This window comes from Branchiostoma lanceolatum, chromosome 13 (genome assembly GCF_035083965.1).
Source record: "Branchiostoma lanceolatum isolate klBraLanc5 chromosome 13, klBraLanc5.hap2, whole genome shotgun sequence".
Classification (NCBI taxonomy): domain Eukaryota; kingdom Metazoa; phylum Chordata; class Leptocardii; order Amphioxiformes; family Branchiostomatidae; genus Branchiostoma; species Branchiostoma lanceolatum.
In genome coordinates, this window is record NC_089734.1 from 7,085,023 (window position 1) to 7,102,659 (window position 17,637).

At 43.0% G+C, this 17,637-nt stretch overlaps 1 protein-coding gene across 1 annotated transcript; it reads right to left on the bottom strand.

Moving 5' to 3' along the window:
• Nucleotides 1-1,510: 1,510 nt before the first annotated feature.
• On the bottom strand, nt 1,511-17,541 carry LOC136447094 (matrilin-2-like). Its single transcript, XM_066445782.1, has 19 exons — nt 17,374-17,541; nt 11,705-11,824; nt 10,606-10,709; nt 10,243-10,338; nt 9,888-10,010; nt 9,417-9,539; nt 8,848-8,970; nt 8,133-8,228; nt 7,775-7,870; nt 7,469-7,594; nt 7,105-7,224; nt 6,237-6,356; nt 5,779-5,901; nt 4,793-4,918; nt 4,316-4,411; nt 3,880-4,007; nt 3,536-3,596; nt 3,205-3,366; nt 1,511-2,740 (listed from the first exon to the last, which is right to left on the bottom strand). Exons 1-19 carry the CDS (start codon nt 17,457-17,459, stop codon nt 2,727-2,729), a joined length of 2,043 nt encoding a protein of 680 aa, XP_066301879.1. The 5' UTR covers nt 17,460-17,541; the 3' UTR covers nt 1,511-2,726.
• Between the last annotated feature and the right edge of the window lie 96 nt (nt 17,542-17,637).

Consider the following 17,637-nt stretch of genomic DNA (forward strand, 5'->3'; position numbering starts at 1 on the left):
AAGCCACCATTGTAATGACGTCTAGTCCTTAAGCATTTTGGGTAGAATGCGTAGTGATTTGTAAATAATGTTTTGTTTGTAGATATAAACCCAAGGTTTAGTCAGACGTTTTACGCTAGGTAACTGTAAATATGTTCTTGTTTTCTCATGAGTGTTAAGCCACCGCTGTACCGAGTTTGTGTATGCTTGGGTTTTGTATAGAATCCCACTTAGGAGTTTGTAAATAATGTTGTTTGTACATCAAACCGCGAGGTTTAGTCATGCACTTAACTCTATTTACCAATATGAAAGTATTTTCCTTGTTTTTCAGAATTAGCAAGCCTCCGTTCCAATATGTTTTCGCGGTCTAGGTGTTTTTGAGCTTTTTAAGCAGAACACGACGCAGTGCATGATTTATTGTCATAGTCATCGTCATCATCATCTTAGTGTCGGTCATCTTGTCTGGTCTCTGTCTACTCTGCTCTTTCAAGTGTCTCTGTCTTTCTTAGCGCTCTGACATAATATTCAGCTAGCTACAACTCCTAAATTGTTGTTGTTCACCTTGTAGTGTCTAGTTAGCAAGTTTCCTTGCCAGCGATTCCCCTCTAACATGACCGAGGCACCTCCTCGTACACGGGACCTCCATTACTTCCCTTCCGAAAGACGGTTGCAGCCCCAACCGAGATGCCCTTCCCAGGATTCGAACCGGGGTCTTCCAGGCCCAGTAAGCACCTAGTTGGAACCAGGAGCGCTAGCTCAACTGTGAGGCGCCTACCAGTTGAGCTACAGGGACATCCCTACAATCCCGAAAGTTAAACGGATTTCTTGATCCAGAAAATAAGAAACGTTTTATAGGCCCGTTAACCTTTAAGACACATTAGCAGAAAGAAATGATCTCTGTCCCATTGAGTAAACTAAGGGCAAATGTCTTCAACCGTAGTAAGCAAATAGCAAACTCAAGCGTTACCGTGACGTTCATCCAAGCCTGGAGAACCTCTTCATTATGTAGGCCCACTGTACCCTTTGGAATGTATTGTCCTCGTTCGTGTAAGCAACCCTGTATGTATGGACACATAGTTTACTGGCCATTTAGCCACTACAGTGCGAGGACAAGATTTATTTCCTAAAAATGCGTACACAGTGGTATTACTGTCATCAATCAGGGCCTTTTGACATATTTCACTTGTTCATCACAAAGTTGCCCGATGATTCCCGGCCCACCTCCTTCCACGCAGACGGCGACCTCGATGCGACCGCGCTGCGACATAAAATTTGACAGAGCGCTCAACGAATTTCATTCATAAAAAAAACATTATTTGTGTGTTGTCTTTTCAAATATGAAGCCAAGCGTTACACACATCCAATTAATGTCACAGCAAGGTCGCAGAGCGATCGCCGTCTAGTGGAATGGAGGCTTCAATGGAAATCAACATTACCAGTTGGGAGGAGTCAGAACAAAATGCAATAGTCACTACAGTTACTACGTACTTTGACATAACAAATGAAAACAACAAAACTTCGCTGAAACATATTTGAAGATGATCAAGACAGGTTTATTGAAGAAATAAGACTTATTGGGGAGCTACCCTGGCCATGCAAGTCCAGCAAGTTGCAAAAATATACAACTTGTAATTCTATCAATCATTTTACCGTGTCCTAGACATAGTGAATTAACAGCCCAGTGCCCATACGGCCTCAAATTTAATGGATAATTTTTCCGCTATGAAAATATATTCAGAATTCAATATCAAAATACGTTCTGTTTTCGTAAAACACTCTTGCATAGTCATTTGGTTCTCATGAAGTGAAAAATAGCCTTTATCTAATTATGCGTGATAGCGGTATAAAAATGAACTACAAGGTTTTGCAATGCCACCCTCCAATGTATAACACTCGTGCGCTGCTTAAAGCTGTAATACATGATTTTAGAAATCTTCAAATTCGTTGCTTTGATGTCTTTTGTGGAAACGTTCTGTTGTTGTATGACCAAAACCTATCGAACTGTTAACTGTCATTGAAAAGATAAATCTAACATTGATTATAAAGCACTCTTTTTCTGACCAAAATATGCTGAATACAAGAAAAAAAATTCTGTCTATGATCATGTTATATAGCTTTAAGAAGGTATCAGTTATAAACTCTCTTGGCTATGATAGTGACTTGATATAGTAATCGATTTCTTGCACAGTGCCCAGATAGAAACTTGGTAGATTATAGTTAAAGGAATAAGGTGGAAACCAATACAATAGGACATTGTTTAGATAGGAAAATGTAAGATTAACGAAGGTGTTCTTCTCTTTCTTTGGCGAATGAAAGGTGATTGTTTCTTCATGATAATGTCATGATTTAGTTAGTTTTAAAAAGAAGCTTAGGAACAGTTAACGTTAGTTTGAGATAGAGTAGAGCAAGGGGGAAATGTGATTACCATAGTAGTTTTTGCTGCAATTTCAACGAGAATTGAAGGATAATAAACACACATGTCTGTCCGTGACGTTTACATGAGCCATCACCATGACATAAAGATAATCTGTATAGATGTAGAGATAAGCTGTAAGACTCTATTATATGATGCAAACTTTCTTAACATGTCCTAAAGAAGAAAATTACGTGAAGGGTTGTGCTTTATTTGCATATAGGAATCACACTGTTCTTGGGTATGGTAAAACAAGTCTGCTTCAAAATCACCAGGCGGATGTCACGACGTTCAGATGGTGCCAAAGGTCCCGGATGTATCCCTCCTTGCAATCCTATTTGCCACCTCCTGAAACAGAGAATACGCAAGATATTAAAACCTGGGACAGCTTAGGAAATCCTATCTTACCGCTCAACGTTCACAATTATTTCTGAGTGCGCAAAGGTACTTGGTTACCATCATTCCATTGCTTTCTCAATGAAAATTAGCCCAAACTGCGATGAGATGATACATACATATCGCAGTCCAGCTATATTTCCATACTGCTTGTTGTATGCTGTGATGAATGCAAATGCCATGCGGTATGTCTTATCATATATCAATATCCTATTGTCTACAAGACGGAATACTAAATCATAAAGACATAAGAATACTCTCCAAGCTGAGGAGTGGGCCCGTCATGATTTTCTTTGTCTCACCACCCCAAAAAACATGACAAAGTAGAAAGCCAGACAAATACGTCTAAAAAGACGTCAAAAACCAGCCGGACTCACACCTCAGCTTGGAGAGTATCATAAGAATAATTCCCCCACCTCCCTCACAGTGCGCCTCGCGGCCACACTGCGCACAGCGGCCGGGCACGTTGTTGGTGCAGGGGCAGCCCCGGTTCTGGCAGCACGGGCAGCTCAGGTTCAGCCGGTTTCCGCCCGGACACTGACATCCAGACTCAGACAGCGTCCAGCCGTCAACACCAGCTGCAAGTTTTACAACGTACAGTTAGTTCTCTTACGAGCTACCACAAGCGTATGTTTCAAACAAACAAACAAACAAACAAACAAACAAACAAACAAACAAGTCAACAAATCATTTGAAAAAAATCAAACAAACAAATAGACGTAAATAGATTGACAGACAGCAACTTACCTAAGTCCAGAAGTCCACATGTGTGCCCATACCCACACTGCACGCATTGCTCAGGGTGCTCCTGTAGAATGGGAAACAAAGGTTAATTTGTGCTTTTCTATCAGCTTAGTGTCATTAATCCATGTCAATAGGTAATAATATCAAGTCCTAGAGCATGAATGATTGAGGCTGAAAGGTATCAAGGATTTGAACCTTAAGTATTTATACTTCAGAACTTGAAATGTTGCATATTTTGGGAATAAGTACGCTGCGTAGGGACTTGGGGTGATGTAGTTATTGAAACGTCGATATATAGAATTGAAGAATAGTGTATGGAGACAGAGAACAGCCGGAGTATCATGTACCTGGGTGCACTGGCAGCCTCCGTCCACACAACAGGCGCAGTCAAACCGGGAGTAGTCAAAGTAGCACTGGCAGCCGGTGGAGTTCTTCGTCCAGTGGTCCCCAGATAGGGCAAGTCTTGCCTTGATGTCTGTGAACAGATAGATGTGCATGTTTTCATTGGTAACATACAACAACTGCTATTCGACATGTACAGCACAAATCTACGCTTTCCTAGGAGCAATCACATGTTTGGATCCAATCTCGACTTTGTCCAGTAAAGGCAAGATGTTATTTGATTGATAGATTGATCTGCAAAAATAGATACTGCACAAGGCGTCGGCAAATAACATCACAAGCTTATTGATGAACTATTTCTACATGTTTTGACGACACTACTTTGTATATGATTATGTGCTGTGAATGAAACAGGTTTGTATCTAGAAAGAATATAGTCACCGATTTCGCAGTAGGTCCCAGCGAAACCTGGAGTGCATTTGCACGTGTCGGGAGCGGTGCAATGTCCTCCCGCGGCGCAAGGGGGATCACAGACAGCTGCAATACATTTTGAACAAAAAGCAAAAGATGTTGTACAACAGCAAAGAGTTAGCACCATCTTCATTGTATACTACATGTTAGAATAGCAAATAAATCATCCTATCCGCACCCTCTAAATTTCGTCAAATCCTAAACTAATAATAAAACCTTTATTATTGATAAGTAAGCAAAATCACCATCAGTCGTAATTGTAATGATAACAATGTCGTTGACCACGTACAGACTATGCACGTTTTAAAAGTACTCATATCAGTACGCTGAATCAGCTCCCCTTTTTTTACCAAAATAAACTTTGTATACGACGAGATGGTTGGTGGTATGACTATTATTGTATGACATACAAAGAAGGTTAAAAGAATGTTGGTTCAAACGACTCACGTTTGCACTGTCCAGGTTCACTTGGGATCAGCGCATACCCGTCCTCACACAGACACTGGAACCCTCCCTCCGAGTTCTCACAGATCTGACCACACGGAGACACCTCTGCAGCGCACTCGTCAATGTCTGTAAAGCGTCAAACAGACATACGTTCTGTGAATGGTTTCATCAGGTTGGTGAGTGACAGAATCTAACAGTTCTCAGTTTACTCACAACCACATGTTTACCAAGAGCCGACGTTTTGATAACCGTCAGAGCAATTTTGACTGGTTCACTTTGCACTGCAGCTCGATGTCACTGCTAACGATGCGGTCCCAAACGTAAAGAATTGATACTTTTGGGACTGCATCGTTAGCAGTGACACCTAGCTGCAGTGCAAAAACAGTCAGAATTGCACTGAAGAACGTCCCAGACGGTCATAAAAACGTCCGCTCTTGTTGAATATGTGGTCGTGAATAAATAACTTTGCTATTCAGACATACTCGTTATGAATAGTTTCATCAGCTTGGAAAGTCACAAGCAGTTACAGAGCAGAGTTCATTGCCCCCTGATAAAAGCAGTTGACAAGCTGCCAAAACGTTGACAGGTGACAAGACTGTAGTTGTGTTTAAAATACTTCACTGTCAGACCTGCGTAGAGGATATTAGTATTTGCATGAGATCAAATTTACAGGCGGCTTTTCTTTGTGAGAGATTTGCCAGCGGGTTGGACAAAACCTGATATATCAGAACGTGACTTTTGAAATGTCAGCAGTTTTCGGCACTAACTATCGGTCTTACTTGAGGAAAAAGAACAATGTCGATGTGATGTCACGTAGTGATGATACAGTAAGAACGGATGCAGGTTGGCTTTGAACCTTAGGTTGCATTCTTGTAGGATCATGTCAGTATCAAATATCGCTGTTATGAAAGATTTTAGTAGTACGTTATAGAGTTTCACTCATCCCTAAACAAAACAGACTTATAACTAATGCCGTTTTTACTCACCTACACACGACTTGAGGTCGTCCTGCAGCAGGAACCCATCGTGACACTCACAGCTGTAAAACCCGCGGCTGTTCACACACTGGTGCTGGCAGCCGTGGTCGTGGGTGGCGCACTCGTCATGGTCTGGAAGTGGGACGGTCTGTTAGATCTCGCGAGGCTACGCGAGCATTAATGATCTCGTGAGGCTTCGCGAGAGTCGATCTCGCGAGGCTACGCGAGGGTTAAGGGGATGGATACACTGATGGATACAATGTTGAACACTCAAATTCATTCATCATCATCATTTATTCTTAATTTTTAATACTTATATATGGCAAAACATATATGATTTTAGAAATGAGTAAACGAAAAGAGATCGTGTTGAGAACGACCAAACATATACCTACAATAGACGTAACCATAGAAATCAAGAAACTGATAGTATTTGAGACAAAAAAAATGGTGAAAAATATTCTTACCGAGACAGTTGATTCCGTTTCCATCCAGATAGAATCCAGGCAGACATGCGCATGCGTAGCTGCCGTTGGTGTTCAGGCAGATCTCTTCGCAAGCGTTATCGCCTTCGCACTCATTGATATCTACAGATAGCAAACAATATGAGTCAATGGTGAGAACGATGTTATTCCAATGTAACTGTAGAATCCGCATGTGTGCGTTTGGTTACGTAAATGTATCAGACGTAAATACAATGTAGACAGACAAAAATGAACACAACTACGTCAGGGGTGCTAGTGTCACCAAAATGAAAACAGATCTGCAGTGGATGTCACTCGAGGAGAGAAGGAAAATGTCCAGACTATGCATGATGTACAAAATGACTAATAAATTGGTGGTCGTACCAACTAATAAGTATCTAATACCAGCTCAGAAAAGGACAAGAAATAGCCATGCCTTTAAGTATCAGACTTTTCAACCTAGGATTGATGTGTTTAAAAATTCTAATTTTCCTAGAACGATCGTAGAGTGGAACTCGTTACAACCAAGTACAGTGGAAGCATCCTCATTAGATAGCTTTAAACAATGCACGCAGTTAGATATGCGAAGGTTAGACGTGACAGGTCGTTCGGTGTAATATAACCAGCTGCTGCCGCGCCGCGTGCCTGCGAAGCTGGTGTGTTACGCCGAATGGCGGTTATACCGGCTATATAGATACAGATACACAGGAAACTGAAAATACTAATATGTGATCACGTAAATCCCATCAAAATAAATGTACAGCACCTTACCACATCAATAAAATAAGCGAGGAAACAACAAGCGATTAGCAAACCAATCAACAAAAGTGAAAAATAACCGAAGAAGCTTGTTGGACATCCTTCCACTCACCCATGCACTTCTTCCCATCGTCGCCCAACACGTAGCCGTCACCACAGTAGCACCTGTAGCTCCCCTCCATGTTCTGACAGAAGTCACAGCCGTGGTCGTCGGCTGCACATTCGTCATGATCTGCATGGGGGCGTGATTGAGCGAAACTCAGAGGCACTTCGACATGACATTTATGGCAGAATGTGTTAAGGTTACTTCTAGTGTGTGAACAGTCGATTAGTCAACCCTATCTAGGAATGAACGTTAGTTTTAGCGGAAGAGATGATAGTCTTTTATAGTCGGTTTTTCAGCTGGAGGAATGTTTGTGAACTTAATATGCTTTTAGTCAAGCTAAAAGAAAAGGCATGGAGAAATTAAGACTTACCTGAGCAGCCTTTGTTGTTACCGTCCAAGACGTAGCCTTCCCGGCATTCGCAGCGGTAGGAGCCCCGTTCGTCGAAACAGTTATGCGCGCATCCGCCATTGTTGCCATCCGCACACTCGTCAATGTCTGAAAACACACGCGTATTCGGTCACTTTGAATTCTCATTGCACAACTACCCAGTAAACTGAAACAAGATTGATCGTTCAAAATGTTCTTTCTAATAGACAAAAAGCTGTAGATTTTCACTAACGATATGTTATGATGTTATGATGTTATAAAGCATAAACAGTGGCATTATGATGTTACCGTCCTGACACTGGTCTCCGTTGAAGCCGGGCTGACAGAAGCAGACATCCGGGGCGTCACAGACTCCGCCATTCTCACAGGGAGGATCACACACGGCTGTTGGGGAAAGAAATGAGAGATGTAGCAAAAAATTTAAGACACAGTCCTAAGGTTCTTGATATAGACACATATGGGCATCTTGAATGAATTTGTCTGCGCTAACTAATAAATGATTGAGCAGAGTTCAAACTTCTCCTTGTCGTATCTTATGTATTTATTTGTTGCCATGTTGAGAATTCTTAGCGACTGCAAAACCAGGTATGAGGTTCCTGTACACATTGTTAAACGATGATGAGCCCCTCCGGGTTACCGTACTTACGTTCTTGGCAGGCATCTCCAGAGAACCCGCCCACACATTCACACACGCCCGGACTGGCACAGCGGCCGCCGTTACCACATCCCTGCGGGCATTGGGCTGCAAGGGGAGAGAGATCATTAGCTGCGTGGTAAAAGCACGTTAACTACAAGATGTTGTATTTGGAGCAAAATGGTATTCGAAAGATGGTCAAAAGATGAAGACTAACGTACCGTCATAACTTCTCTACCATTTATCTAAACGTATATGGTATTTGGTATGTTGCTGGCTTTATGCTACATGTCTTATCTACAGAACTAGAACTACAACTAATTGCACTTGTTTAGTGAACGGCAAAAAGAATTCAGTCTTCGTATAAGTCTTATTACCTCCATGGAAAATGGAGGTATTGTTTTTGCTTTTTTTTGCATGTCTGTCTGTCTGTGTTTCTGGGTATTTGTGGTTAAGCATAACTTAAGATATTTGGTTTGTATGTAGGTGTTGGGAAGACCAAGGTCAAGGTAGACTTTGGGCCCCCTGGTGTATGACCTTGGTGCTGCAGCAGAACTTCCATTTTTTTTGTATCTTTTGTCCTGTACATGCTATGGTCGTGATTGTTTGCTGGCAGATGGCGCTTGACGTAAGGAAGAAGCTGTGTATGGTTGGCCTCCTAGCAGCTTGTTGTTACTGTTCGTATCAAGCTCTTACGGGCGCAGTTACGGTTTATCTAAACACTCACGTTCGCAGGATGTCCCATCGTCCTCCAGGGTGTACCCGTCCCCACAGGAACACTGGTACCCGTGCCCCGGTGCGTTCTGGGTACAGATCTGACTGCAGGGCGAGCTGGCACATTCATCGATATCTGGAACAAACCGTGGTGAACGTTTAGACCTCAGACGTGATATCTTCAGATCAAGAAGCGAACTGAATACAATGGAGATCGTAAGTATGTAGTAGGTACTCTGAAGACCCTTGCGGTGCACTACAATACATGCAGATGTTCTCCAGCACCGGATAAGTATTAGTAGTGGTAGTAGTTGACTGGTTCGCAGTTTGTAAGATCTTCAACATAGCTATACATTGTCGCTTATGCTGTGGACAGCAAACGCCCCCCCCCCCCATAGATGTGCAACTCAATGCGCTAACAAGATGTTGGTCTATTTTAGTTAAGCAGGACGTTGAATGTAAACATAGGTTTAGCTCTATTTGTTGTATTAAACTGATGAATAACTTTATAGAAGAACTTTATTGTAAATAAATATTGATGTGGTATTTGCTTCATCAGTAATATGGAAACGCCCTCCTCACCGCTGCATGTCTTTCCGTTCCTGTCCAGCTCATAGCCGTCCTCACAGCCGCAGCTGTACCCGCCGTGAGAGTTCAGGCACCGCTGCTGGCACCCGTGGTCACTAGCCGCGCACTCGTCATGGTCTGGGTAGAAAATTAACAAAAATAAGAACGATAAGAAAATCCCCATCAAGGCTTCAAAAGCGACGTTGGCCACATATTCTGAAACCTTATCTTCTACAAGAATGCTGTGCTACAATAAAGGAACCTCGTTCTTTTAGAGACACTTGTAACTACCGAAGATCGTGGCAGATCAACATTATTACAGCAACGTATCTAGAAATACGATTTCAGAAATTTGTCAGCTTCCAGGCCTTCAATAGAATTATAGCATCCTGTACACATCTCAGAAACCGCACCCAAAACCGATTTACACGTTGGTTGACTATCAAGACAAAGGATTTAAAGCCAAGCGAAGGCTGTGGTCCTCACCTAAACAACCTCGTCCATCGCTGTCCAGCACGAATCCCTGTTGGCAGGAACAGACATAGCTCCCCCTGGTGTTGGAACAGGTTTGGCTACAGCCTCCATTGCCACTGGAGCACTCATTCTTGTCTGTCAGTGGCCAAATATAAACATGTAAGACATGATAGAAATGAAGAAAATGAGTAGAGAGCATAGAGACTGTGAGTGAGACCAGCCGAACTCCTAAAATCTCTAATTGTTTCCAGTACTAGACCTTACTGATATATTCTAACGGAATGGGAAATCAGCATAGTCGGACAGGTAGAAAGCACATGACGTGACAGATGAATGTGAAAAAGATCAATTGATAAACATCACTAACCTGTCTGACAGCGGTTTCCCTCGAATCCATCGGTACAGGCACAGACGTCAGGAGCTGTGCAGGCCCCGCCATTCTGACAGCCGTTGGAGCAGACCGCTAAACGGTAAGAGAAAGGTCATGAGCTGCTGTCCATCTTTGTAGTGCCAATTCAATACCATTTTTGGACAATTGTGTGTATGATAAGTCATTGACTTTTTACAATATTCTATCATTTTATATCATTCATTATAGTGGTCCTTTCGTCTATAGCTGTTACTTCGTGTTTAGCTATGTAAATCAGGATCTTCGGACTTTAAATCTTGTAACTCATTCATTTCTTGTTTCGCATGTATGTAAAAAGATGCTTCAAGTTCCCCAACGTACGTGTTGGGCAGGAGTTGCCTGACTGCTGCCAGCCGGTGCAGCACTGGTAGGCAGCCTGGTACACCGTGCGCACCGCGGCCCTTTGCTGGGTATAGTACACCGTCCTAGAAACACAACAACCAAACTTGAGAAAACTACAGTTAGGTATTTCTGCTACATCTACTTCAGGTTTGCTATGTTAGTTTAGCGATTACGGGGTCTTTTTATAATTATGAATTGGCATTTAATTTTCCTTTTTATTTGAGTTGAATGTGTGATAGTTGTGTGCCGATTTCTTTAAAAAAAAGAGAGAACGCTAGCGACCCCCCAAAACACCCCTCCCAATGAAATGGTATGGCTACCCTGCGACGTCACAAAATCAAGATGACGGCCACCACACATGCCGACGGATCCAACAAAGGTTTTGCTACGCAAACCTGTAAAATGATAAACAGCCGCGTCTATTCAGTATTCAGTGTTTACTAAAGTTTAGATTAACCAGCGTTATGGGTATTCCATTGCGCCGGGATCTACTCCAGCTGCTGACATGATTCTTGGAAAGCGGTTTATTCGCCACGAGTAAGAACAATGTAACTTGGTACGGCAACTGGCAATTCAACCTAGTAGTTCACTCCTTACCACAGGATCTCAGTATCTCTTAACCAGGAAAAGCCCTGTCGTTGTCTTCGCAGTTCGTTTTTGATCGAAAATAACCAAAAAAATCGCAAAAAATTGTCAGTTCAATATATAATCATAGGCTCACATAATCCTTGATGTATCACAATCATGTACATTCCTGCAAAGTAATGTTGATAAACATCGAAGTACAAGCCAAGGAGAGCCTTTTTTCTAAAAATGGACGTGGCCTTATAACTCTTGATGACGTAATCATGACGTCATACTAATTTGCATAAAGTAGCACCTTGCCATAAGGTACTACCTGAAAAAAGTTAAGGGTGAGGAAGGTTTATAAAGGTTTTTTTTCAATAACATCCCAAAACTCCTCAGCCACCCTTCAGCTGTACCTTAAATTACATCTTTGAAACCCAGGTAGCCACCTCTTTTCCATGTTGAATGGCACAACTATGTAGTGAGTAGGTGTTATGATTGTGAGACTTACCTGTATCGAGTACACGTGAAGAAAACCCAGCAGCTTGTGTAGTAGACCTGCGTCCGGGATGCCCGCTCGGGCACGGTGTACTGCTGTTGGTACGCCTCCTGGCGGGAGCACACATGGGCACTGGAAGAAAGAGTCGATAGATGAGTGCTTGTAAACTAAGGATGTCTCCGCACCTGAGGTGTTGCCAAAAATATGGCTGAAACCGCTGAGCGACAAAAGATTTAACACATCGCTCAACGAACTTCATAGATAAAAGACGAATCATTTTTATGTCTTTTGTTCTCTTTTGAATCATACTTTTACATATTGCGATTATGAAATCAAGGGTCACACAGATCCAAATTTGGTCTCTGGTCCTGTACGCCGTCTAGTTGAGTGTGGTGGACTACAACACCCGGCGCTCGTAGAAGTGCGTGTGATTATGAGGAGGAATTGGTTACTGTGAATGCGTTTAAGTTTGCGTGTTTTTTATTTCGCGCTAATGGGAAATTGAGTGTAAAACCGCGAACGTAAAACCACCGCGAACACTTCTGCATTTACAGTATTTTGTATCTCTGATCAATACCTCGTTTTTTTTCGTTTTTTGTTTAATCTTTAGCACTCCAGTTCAAGTATCTGTATCTGTAGAGCAGGTATATAACCGCCCTTCGACCTTACACCAGCTGTTAAGTACTCATAACTTAAGACGAAGACATCGCCCGGCTATATCAGTAACTCCATTAGTGCATCAGTGACGTTTAGCCTAGATACTTCAAACACCACTTGAGTTTGTCATCACAACAAGTGTTAAAGATCGAACTTGGAGAAAACGTTGAAGACATGCATTTTCCTCTCGTAATGTGGCGTCAAGAGTAGATGTGGCGTCCCAAATGGAGCCCTTGGTAAGAGGAAATGTAGCGGGGCGGCCTCCGCGGGGCGTGACTGTGGTAACATAACATCCCGCCAGCCGGCTTTGTTCTGTTCTCTCACCTGTCGCACAGGTAAACAGGGCGCTAACAAAGCCGACCTCAGGAAACAACAAGGAAAGGCATTCCTCGTCTTGCAGAACAAGCAGGGACAAATATTGCCGCAGGTACGCACCGTGTGACGCAGGTCTGATAGTGTGCTGCTGCGCTCAGCTGAGTTGGCAGAATGAACCATGTCAAGTTGACCTTTTTGAAGGACAAACAACATTTTGATCGCGATATCTGCTGACGTACCGTAACAAGCTGCTAGGGAGGCCCACAATGTAATAGTTTCAAGGTCTCATCAAGACGTACATCTCATACCAAATATCAAGACAATTCATTAAGGACTTCTCGAGTTATGCTGTTCATCCACATACATACAAACAAACATACATACATACGAACGCTACCAAACATTTTTGGCGAAGGTAATAACGGAAGAATCTATTTCTTGTGAACGGATGAATTTTTTTACCCGGCCACCATTTATGATCGACGATATGCCGTGTGAATTTCCGAAATCGTAAAATCTCTGATGATGATATGTTGTTTTGACGCGCGTTCGCCACAGCGTGCATGATTTGTCCTTTATTTAGCACACTGTCGATCTTAAAAGTCACCAAGTCCTAATCGGTGGCATATGTAAACACAACCAGTCACTTGCTTATTTATTTTCACCTTTAACGGAGGTGTTATTTGAAGTCAGCTTGTTCCTACACGGTCTAATGAACAAGTGTTATTGACTTGGTCAAGACAAGTACACAGACTCTGAAGAAGAGTAAATTTACGTCTCTGCAGCCAAAATAACGGATGTACACTTTTCTATGAAGGGCGTTGTTATCTGCATGCTCAGTGTATTGAGTATGTTAAGAGTCCTTTACGATTGTGCCGATTCTAAATTCTTAAAGTGGGTAGACTTGTACACGTTGAAAGATTCATGGTAATTCTGTTGCCATGGTTTCTGAAGCACGTCATTGCTCAAACGCCTGACCTCACAAGATTTCTGCTTTCACGAAAGAAGCTTTGTTTAGAGTCATTTCGTCTTTCAACAAATAAGCAATGACATCACACGGTCACCCTGGCTACTTCCTGTAGAAAACGCGTTAAACGTAGCGAGGCATTCGCCAGCACGATTTATGCATAACTGTATACATTCCTAAGCTTATTTGCCGACAAGCAAGTGCGCAAATACTCAACATTACTCCGCCACCTTCCTTTTCGTAGAAAAACAACAAATGAAAGTTTATAGCAAGTTCTTGGCCGGAGGCTAATTGCCAGTACATGTAACATGAAAAAAAGCGTGGACAGACAACACACAACGGGGAAAATACAGCATACTCTAGTCTAAACACTCACAATAGATTCTTGCTACAAATGCAACACGCTATGTAAAACGCGACTCACGTCCTGTGTATGTTGTTATTCCTTTACAACAGGATCACTGCTGGGGACAACCTTAATATCAACACTCTGACACCTACGCATATACAACCCCACGGTGTCCATAGCCATGTTATATCTCAACTTTAGGTATTTCCTCTTATCGCTCTTCTTGTTCAAGGAATTTAGATGGCAGACGATTTTTTTTCTGACAACGCAATGCCCTTTTGTGCCATTTTTGTCATTTGAGGGTTTTTTTAAAGATTTTAAGTGTATGTTGTTTTCACAAGATGACGTTTCCTTGTGTATCTTTGTCAAGGGAAAGGATCTACGGTGAAAAGTAATGTGTTCAGGTCGACAGCACCTGTGGACAACGAAATGGACCCGCGGGGAGTGAAAGAAGCGTAGCGGAGCATGGCGTTTCCTTGAGGCGCTCTCTCTGCCCAGGTCGTCACGGGTTAGGTAGACAGGACAGTGGGGGAGCACTTATTGGGACAAGTATGTTGTGTAGGAGTATTCGCTGTCACCAAGGACATTGCATGATGTCATTGTTGTCACGAAGAGGGCCCGCGAAGGACATGTTAGATTATCAAGGAGCGCCAAGTTCTTAGGGATGGAAAAGATAATGTTGGTTTCTACGTGAGCAGTTTGTGTAATTGTTTTGGAAGTTTTCTTCTTCTGTCGACTGTTTTTCATGATCTAGAATATCTATATCTGTATAGCCGGTATAACCGCCCTTCCGACCCGCGACTTAAGTACGTTAGCTTCGAAGGACACGCGGCAACAGCTATGTTACATGGAACCACCTGTCATACCTAACCTTTGCACATTGCAGACCAATCCCCAGACGGACCCATTTCCTGTGGGTGTTGCCTTTATGAAGTGTGTAAAAGCCACTTGTAGACATTACCACAAATGATTACATCATGACAGTGTGTACAAAGGAACGCCGCAATTTCCTCTGTTCCCAGAACGCTGTGCATTAGTCTAATCGTAAGCAAACTTATAAAGTCAGGGCTCAGGTCACCTTACACAGTACTAGATCAACGTTCCACCGAACGTATGCCTAGGTCAAATAAGGGCCCGTTCACACTTGTGCGTATATCCAAGTCCGCGTGAGTTGCGTATTAACATTTCTTTTTGGTTTAGGTAAAGTTTGCGGCCGAAGAAGGCATTTTTTCGGTTCGATAACCAAGCTGCACAACGGTGGGTCAAAGTAGATAACAACTTCTTCCCCGCAGACTTTACCTAAACCAAAAAAGTGTTGATACGCTACTCATGCAGACTTAAATGTACGGACAAGTGTGAACTAAGATCATTGGGAAAACGCCAATCTTGGGCAAAATTGGATCTTGCACATGAGGGGTTTTAGAATGTTGGTCTTAGCGAGGGTTTCCGAAGCACCTCACTTATCCTTCACGTGACCTCACAGGGTTTGAAAGAAGCTTTGTTGTAAAGTCATTTCTACGTGAGCAGTTCATGTCATTTCTCTGATGAGTATTTTTCTTTGACCCACAAGATCATTCCCCAGACGCACCCTTTTCAACGGGTGTTGTTCGTATGTGTTGTGTAAACATTACCACAATGATTGCATCACGATGGAGTTTACACTTCAACACCGCAATATCCTCCGTTTCTAGAAGTACTGGGCGAGTCAGCGTCGTTTGCGATGTTTGGAATGTTGGGTGCATGGCTAGACTTCGAAGTTAGTTTATTAGCCCTTTTGGGGAAACAAAAGATCTTTGCTTTGTTGAGCACGCAGTACTAGTAAGTAGAAAGCACGCCACACCTGAAAACAGTAAAACCTAAGCCATGACATTTACTACGCGTTTCTCGGCGCCCCCTCACCTTCATGCGCCCTGTATCACTCCAAGTCACGTTATGCTGTACCTGATCCTAATCTTAGAGCAAACGGAGACTCTCTTTTTAATAAACCCAGGGCTCAGATCACCTTACAAATTCCCAGAACAGCTTTCCACCAAAAGGATATCCACTAAGACAAGGAAGTGTCCTGGCAAGCGTGTTACCCACCGGCGCCCAGGCACTGTACAAGTCTTCTGTACACCTGTTTTCTGCACGCGTCAGTCATACAGCTCATAAACATTCTTTCCACATTGTGTGGTTCGTCTTGGTTAGATACTTTTTTTTCTTTCTTTCTGAAGCATGTTGTTCGGTATGTAGTAAATTAAAAGGGCATCCGTGGACAAATCTTATACCGCAAATGACCGACGAAGAGACAGAAGCTTGTCCGCACCACACACTTGAGCTAGCAAAAAGAGCTTGACCTAACACACACAGATACAGAGAAGGGGATGAGTGGGAGAGATATGCCACATCCAGTCTGTTCTAGTCCATAATCAAATGCATTTTTTCCGGCTAGGAATTCCTAGAAATTCAGATAATTCTGCGGTGTGCGAGCCAGTTACGAGAAGACATGAGCAAAGATGGCCTTGGTGGGCATGTAGGTAATTCTACAGACAGGAGAGAGAGACAGACAGACAGACAAACAGATAGAGACAGACAGACAGAGAATGAGAGAGAGGGGGACAAAACATCCAGCAGCGCAGGTCTTGAAACACATTTTTCCATTCCTGTCGGCAAGGGAGTCCTAGAAATCCAGATAACTTATCCTGAAGCGGCGCAAGAGTCTGTTATTGGAAGAAGAGAAATCCTGGATACGTCAAGAGACTTTGTTTTTGAAACGTTATTTGACGTGACACCACCCTGGTCCTTGAAATTCAAGCTTCTGGTCAAGCTAAGACCTCTACTTATCCTGGTAGCTGTGTGCATAACATGATTTGCGTTTTCTTTAACCGCCTTGTTCTAAGCACAACCTGTTGCGGGTAAAAGAGCTTAACGTGACATGTTTTAGTGCAAAGGTTGGTCATGTACAATTCAGTGTAGCAGACGCGAAAGTCTTCTTGTTGTGCTGCGTGTAATCTTCTTCGCACACCACTTTGCATGTACTCGCAGCGACACAAACAACATGATGTGTTTTAGATACTATGTTCCCACAACCGCCTAATGTGATTAGTGTCTTTGTATACGGTATTTGTCCTGCACCCACCTTTCTGACCCTTATGTTGTACTTGTAGGAGCTCGAACCTTTCGCTGTGAAATGCATGACTAAATCTATGATCCAGGGCAAGCTTTCTCAACTTGGCAAGAAGCTGCTACAAGCGTTTCTATGCATGGGTGTCTTTTTCTCAGCGGTCGCGCCTGAATCGACCCAACGGTTTCAGGTCTTCACTGCGGGACACTCAGATTAACGTTTTGTCAAACGCCTTCGCGAAATGTACTACAATCCGTATCCTAAGAAGCCGTTAGGAAGCGTACACTTACCCTGAAGCACTCAGATCACTGCCAGTAACGAACGGGGCCGCCGCCACCACCATCCCCACAAACATCAGGACAAGGTGCCCCGCCATCTTGGCACCTTACAGCGCTTCTTGTAAGTTGAGAAAGACCCTCTCAACCCTACAGCATGCCCTTCTTACTGAGTGGGAGCACACTGGTTGGCTGACGACAGCGTAGAATCTTGACGTACCGGAACGTAAACAAGAAACCTGTGCCTTTGTTTTGCCGCCGGCAAGTCCACGGATTGGC

Bases quoted from the DNA above. Each gene is read 5' to 3' on its own strand.
- LOC136447094 (XM_066445782.1), bottom strand. From the start codon at position 17,459: ATGGCGGGGCACCTTGTCCTGATGTTTGTGGGGATGGTGGTGGCGGCG. The intron at 5,902-6,236 runs GTAAGAATATTT...TCCCACTTCCAG, and splicing joins AAACGGAATCAACTGTCTCG to ACCATGACGAGTGCGCCACC. The intron at 3,597-3,879 runs GTACATGATACT...CCCATTCTACAG, and splicing joins GAGGCTGCCAGTGCACCCAG to GAGCACCCTGAGCAATGCGT.